We start from the raw sequence: 5,830 nt of genomic DNA, 5'->3' as shown, positions 1-5,830 counted from the left end.
TGGAAATTTCCCGTGGGGATCCGGGTTAGAATAGATCCTCAGTACCCCTTACTTGTCGTAAGAGGCGACTAAATGGGGCGGTCCTTCGGATGAGACCGCAAACACCGAGGACCCGTGTCGCAGCAGGTGTGGCACGATAAAAATCCCTCCCTGCTCTATGACCATAAACGCCGAACATAGGCCTCACTTTTGCAGCCCTAATTCACCGGCAGTGGTGACTGACGTCTCTATGAGTGAAAAATTCTCAAGAGGGACGTTAAAGGAAAAGGCAACCCTAACCACATTGTTGCTTTTATGAATAAAGTATTACTTACTGATATCGTAAATGATAGTCTTTAACAACAAAATCCCTTGCTTAACGATTAAATCAATATTAATCAATCATATATTTTAAATAACCCGCCGCTAAGAGAGCAACCATTGAAATTTAATTGATGACGTCACACAGTCGGTTCCGGTTTATTTCATCAGCAGCACTGTATACATGACAAGACACGAACAGTTAAGTTTGGAGCCGTATAGATTTGAGCCCGTTCTATCGCAAGAAGAAATTTTAAAAAAAAGACGTTCAGTCGAGTCACAGACCAGGCAGACGGTACGTTTCTTCATACGAATGTCTCCAACCTCAACTTTTCATTACGCAAATGATGGATCCACTGTTTACATAGTCTTTTCCTTGCAGATGACTTGGTTGGGTCAGAAATTTCGAAAAGAAGAAGCTTTTTTCACATCTCCCCTTCGCCTTAGTCTAATTAACTGCTGGACAGGAAGGCATCAACCTATTTATTCGTAAAATCTACCACATGTACATCTTTCTCATCAAAACCGGAAAAGACGGTGTGACGTCAAATTATTGATTTTTGTGGTAAAAGTTCCATACCCGTGGGGATCCGGGTTAGTATAGGTACTCAGTACCCCTTACTTGTCGTACAAGGCGACTGAACGGGGCAGTCCTTCGAACGAGACCGCAAAAACCGAGGTCCCGTGTTACAGCAGGTGTGGCACGATAAAGATCCCTCGCTGCTCAAAGGCCACAATTTCCGAGCATAGACCGAAGTTTTGCAGCCCTTCACCGGCAGTGGTGACGTCTCCATATGAGTGAAATATTCTCGAGAGGGACGTTAAACAATATTCAATCAATCTAAGACAACTTCTGTTCATTGGCAAAGTATGGTGAGTTACTCTTACATTTGTCAATCTATTAAGGATTACCGCCGTCGCCATTACCGGAAGTATCATTGGTGAAGTAATTCGTCTGTCACTTAAGGGTGCTGACAGTGATCCTAGAATGGCAATATGTATACAAGAATATCAGTTAAAAATATTGTTGAAGTACTAATTTCAATTTCATCGAACGGCTATTAACATATATTCTGAATTATTCAGTAACATTTGGCATACGAAATTTACCATTAAGAAGCTCCCATCGCGAACCTCAAGGGTCCTTGGCATTTTGATAGGGATATAAATGCATCAGTCCGAAAAAAAAAATCTTTATATCATGGAGTACCCGCTCGGAATTCAGTTTACGTCATCAAAGTATAATCCTAGTAATTCATCGATAACACAGAATATAAAAACGTAATTATTTGATGTACTTCACAAGACATGCCGTTATTACTGATATGGTGTAATACTCGTGGTTTTATTGTGTGTATATATATGTGTATATATATGTGAGGCACTGTGTGTTAGAAATACATATGCGAGGCAGATGAATGAATGAATTTCCAGAGCTTTCTGGGATAAAGGTTACGGAAGAAAATTCTAAATATGTAAGTAAAACTTTTAACTATTTACACTCAAAATTTTAATTGAAATAGTTTGTTTAAGTAGGTATGCCACACCAGAGAAATTTGATATGGATGAAAAGTGGAGGATATGTACAACAATATTTTGATATTGCAAACTTTCAAATTTACTTTATTTAGTCAAAAATGCAGGTTTAGTAGAAAGCAATCTGGGGGGAAATTGAAACCCCTGCTGGACTCAAACTCGCGATCTACAGTTTATCAGGCGATGTCCTAACCTGAGATACTCGGCTAGGCGATTATTTTTTAAATGAATAGACAAATATTGCTGATATTTATATTTTCATCCATGTTTTGAAAGGAAGTCAGCCATTGTGACGATGTAGAGTACATCCTTAAACTGTAAAATAGGTTTCCTTTTTTATAATAGGGTGAAATATGTATAATACTGAAATGTAATTTCAAAGATTTTTACAATACATTCGTCCCTTAATGAACACAGAAAATTAACTGCATATTAACCATTTTCAAACTCATTTTACTACATGTATTGCTAAAAATAATCACAGTTCATGTAATTTGATAATTAGTCTGCATTATTTTAAATCAATCTGAATTGCCATCCATATTGAATCTGATTTATTTCTTGCAGGTTTTCCCGCGGGAATGGCAAAGTCTTTGTTAGTAGTTTGCTGTTGACCATTCTGATTTTCTTCCTTGGTAAAATTCACGTGTAACTATTAGAAAGACAAAAAATTAGTTTCAAAGAATCAGCTTTGAACTTTTAAGTCCGGCTATAAAATGGCCGGGGAATATAATACATGTATTGTCCCACTATAAAATGGCCGGGGAATATAATACATGTATTATCCCACTATAAAATGGCCGGGGAATATAATACATGTATTATCCCACTATAGAATGGCCGGGGAATATAGTACATGTATTATCCCGCTATAAAATGACCGGGGATTTTAGTACATGTATTGTCCCACTATAAAATGGCCGGGGAATATAATACATGTATTATCCCACTATAGAATGGCCGGGGAATATAGTACATGTACTGCCCCACTATAAAATGACCGGGGAATTTAGTACATATATTGTCCCGCTATAAAATGACCGGAAATATAGCACATGTATTGTCCCGCTATAAAATGGCCGAAGAATATATATTGTCCCTATCCGTGGATTTTCCCGCTATGTTTACTACCCAGTGTACTTAATGAAGAGCTCATGAACTAACGAGTTTTGGTTGTTTTTGTTTATAATACATGTAAGAGCACCATGCAAAGCAAGTTTTGCTGATATTGACATAAGGCCTACCTTATTAAATTATTCTAGAAAATCTGGCCTAGATTTCTTGAAAGAAACTTAAGTCGAAAGTTGGACTTGCATAATGTAAGTCTGAAATTGTTTGAGATTTGTTCGCGAAATCCACGGCAGTTGTTGACCTGGGTTTTCGGGTGTGAATGTGATAAGTTACAAAACCTGTCTTTTCATGTATGTTGCAATTGATAATGTATTGCCTATATATACTCTTATTAGTTTCACGGATGGGGCATATGTGCTAGATTGACACATGACATTTCAAGTAATTTTAGTAATTTTACTGTAAATCAATAAGATAAGTCACATATACGCATTGTTTCAAATCATTACCCATGTGTCACATTAAATTACTAAGGACTAATGAACGACGTGTCACTTGATTTTTTTTCCCATAGATGTCAAATTGGCGGCGGCTGCTTTCGGCGGAAGTGCCTGCGACATCCCAGGTACTCAACCTGGCGCCTCCACAAAGTGCACAGCCACTAGCAACGGGTTCTGTCTGATGGACACGATTGACATCGCTAACAAAGCCACGACAGGAGTCTGTGTATGTTACTCAGGTTACACTGGAGACAAATGTCAAAGTAAGAGTACATCAGTTACATCATTTCCGGTATTTATGACGTAATATGAGTAATTGTGTCGCCTGCGTTACGCAGTGGCGACATATAGGGATCACTATCCGTCGTCCTGCGTCGTCGTCTGGCGTCGTTGTCGTCACAAAAAATTTCTGTCACAGTTTTCTCAAGAACCACATGGGGCAACTCCCTGATATTTGGCACAGAGCATCACTGTGGCCAACTGTATTGTGTAAGACATTTTCGAATATGTCGCTTATCAACTTCCTGTTTGCCGGGACTTAGAATTTTTTACAGCAAAAAAATTTCTGTCACAGTTTTTTCAAGAACCACAGGGGGCAACTTCCTGATATTTGGCACAGAGCATCACTGTGGCCAACTGTATTGTGTAAGACATTTTCGAATCTGTCGCTTATCAACTTCCTGTTTGCCGGGACTTAGAATTTTTTACAGCAAAAAAATTTCTGTCACAGTTTTTTCAAGAACCACATGGGGCAACTCCCTGATATTTGGCACAGAGCATCACTGTGGCCAACTGTATTGTGTAAGACATTTTCGAATCTGTCGCTTATCAACTTCCTGTTTAGTGACAAACACCATTTCAATAATTTACTTTTTCAACATTATACGTGATATATTACATATAGAATGAACTAGCAGGCGACACATGTCTTCCGGGGAAGACTTAATACTGCGTTTCAAGTCTGAGCCATTGTGACTGAGTTTCATGTGATGCAATATTCATAATTTTCTAACACCTGCATGTATTAGGAGATCCTTCTTCCACCCTTCCTTAACTTCTCGACCCTTCATTCTCCTCATCTTACTTCTCTCATTCTTATCATTTCTTGTCATCCATCACCCCTCCCGCCCTTTCCTCATCCTCCCCATTTTATCTCTCTTCATCCATCACGCCTCACTCCCTTCATCTCTCATCATCCTTCACTTCTACTTCTTTTTCATCTCTCCTCATTCATTTCTACCCCTTTTTAATCTATCCTCATCCATCATTTCTTTCCCTTTTTCATCTCTCCTTATCCATCACTTCTACCCCTTTTTCATTTCTCCTCATCCACCATTTCTACCCCTTTTTCATCTCCTCAACCATCACCTCTCCCTCCCTTTCATCTCTTGGCATCCATTACTCATTCTTCCCTTTCATCTCTCCTCATCCATTTCTCCTCCACCTTTCATCTCTCGTCATCCATTGTTCATCCTCCCCCTTTCATCTCTTGTCATCCATCCTCCCCTATTTCATCTCCCTCATCCATCACCCATTATCCCCATTTCATCTCTCCTCATCCATCACTCTCCCCATCCATCACTTAAATCCCTTTTTCATTTCTCCTCATCCATCACTAATACCACTTTTTCATTTCTCCTCATCCATAAATTCTACCCCCTTTTCATCTCTTTTCATCCATCATTTATACCGCTTTTTCATCTTTTCTCATCCAGCACTCCTCTCTCCCTTTCATCTTTCCTCATCTATTGCTCCTCCATCCCTTTCATCACTCCGCATCCAACGCTCTCCTCTCCCTATCATATGACCTCATCCATCACTTTTCCTTTTGTTTCATCTTTTCTCTTCCATCACTCCTTCCTCCCTCATCTCCCTTCTTCTTTATTTGCGTCTGTTCCTCCTCCCTTTTAAATTGTGTGCCTCACTTTTGTGTTTTAAATCATGTAAAGGAGATGATTATAAAGAATACACAATTTTGTATAAAGCACTAGCTATCCAGCTATTAGTATATACGTTTTTATTTCAGCTGCCTCACCCACAACATCTACCGCAACTTCGTCTAGTAACAGTGTTTTTGGAGTTTTAGCACTTGGTGGATTGGCGGCTTATTTCCTGTCACAGCTGTCATCTGGTTACGGTTCCTCTGCCATCACACCACAGGAGGCGCTCTATGTCAGACAAGCAACATCAGGGTGAAATGGAATTATGATGTTATTTCAATGAATAAAACTTTTTCTGTCGTTTGAGTATATTCTTAAATCTACAAATGCTATAAGACTTAGATAGATTTCGGGTTTAAAGGTTGGACTTTTACACCGTAAATATCAAATCATTTTCAAGAAGTGAGTATTATGTGTACACTGTTTTAATTATAAGGCAAACATAGCTCAATAAAGAATAGAGGCGCATTGTACCCAAGCGTG

General features: G+C 39.0%; 1 protein-coding gene across 1 annotated transcript; it reads left to right on the top strand.

Annotated features, from left to right (window-relative positions):
- The first annotated feature begins 2,832 nt into the window (after positions 1-2,832).
- LOC130050561 (uncharacterized) lies at positions 2,833-5,603 on the top strand. Its single transcript, XM_056150785.1, has 3 exons — positions 2,833-2,848; positions 3,482-3,670; positions 5,434-5,603. Exons 1-3 carry the CDS (start codon positions 2,833-2,835, stop codon positions 5,601-5,603), a joined length of 375 nt encoding a protein of 124 aa, XP_056006760.1.
- The last annotated feature ends 227 nt before the right edge of the window (positions 5,604-5,830 follow it).

Source organism: Ostrea edulis, chromosome 9 (assembly GCF_947568905.1).
Source record: "Ostrea edulis chromosome 9, xbOstEdul1.1, whole genome shotgun sequence".
In the NCBI taxonomy this organism is placed as follows: domain Eukaryota; kingdom Metazoa; phylum Mollusca; class Bivalvia; order Ostreida; family Ostreidae; genus Ostrea; species Ostrea edulis.
The sequence above is the reverse complement of the archived record's forward strand: the minus strand, read 5'-3'. Positions and strand labels throughout refer to the sequence as shown.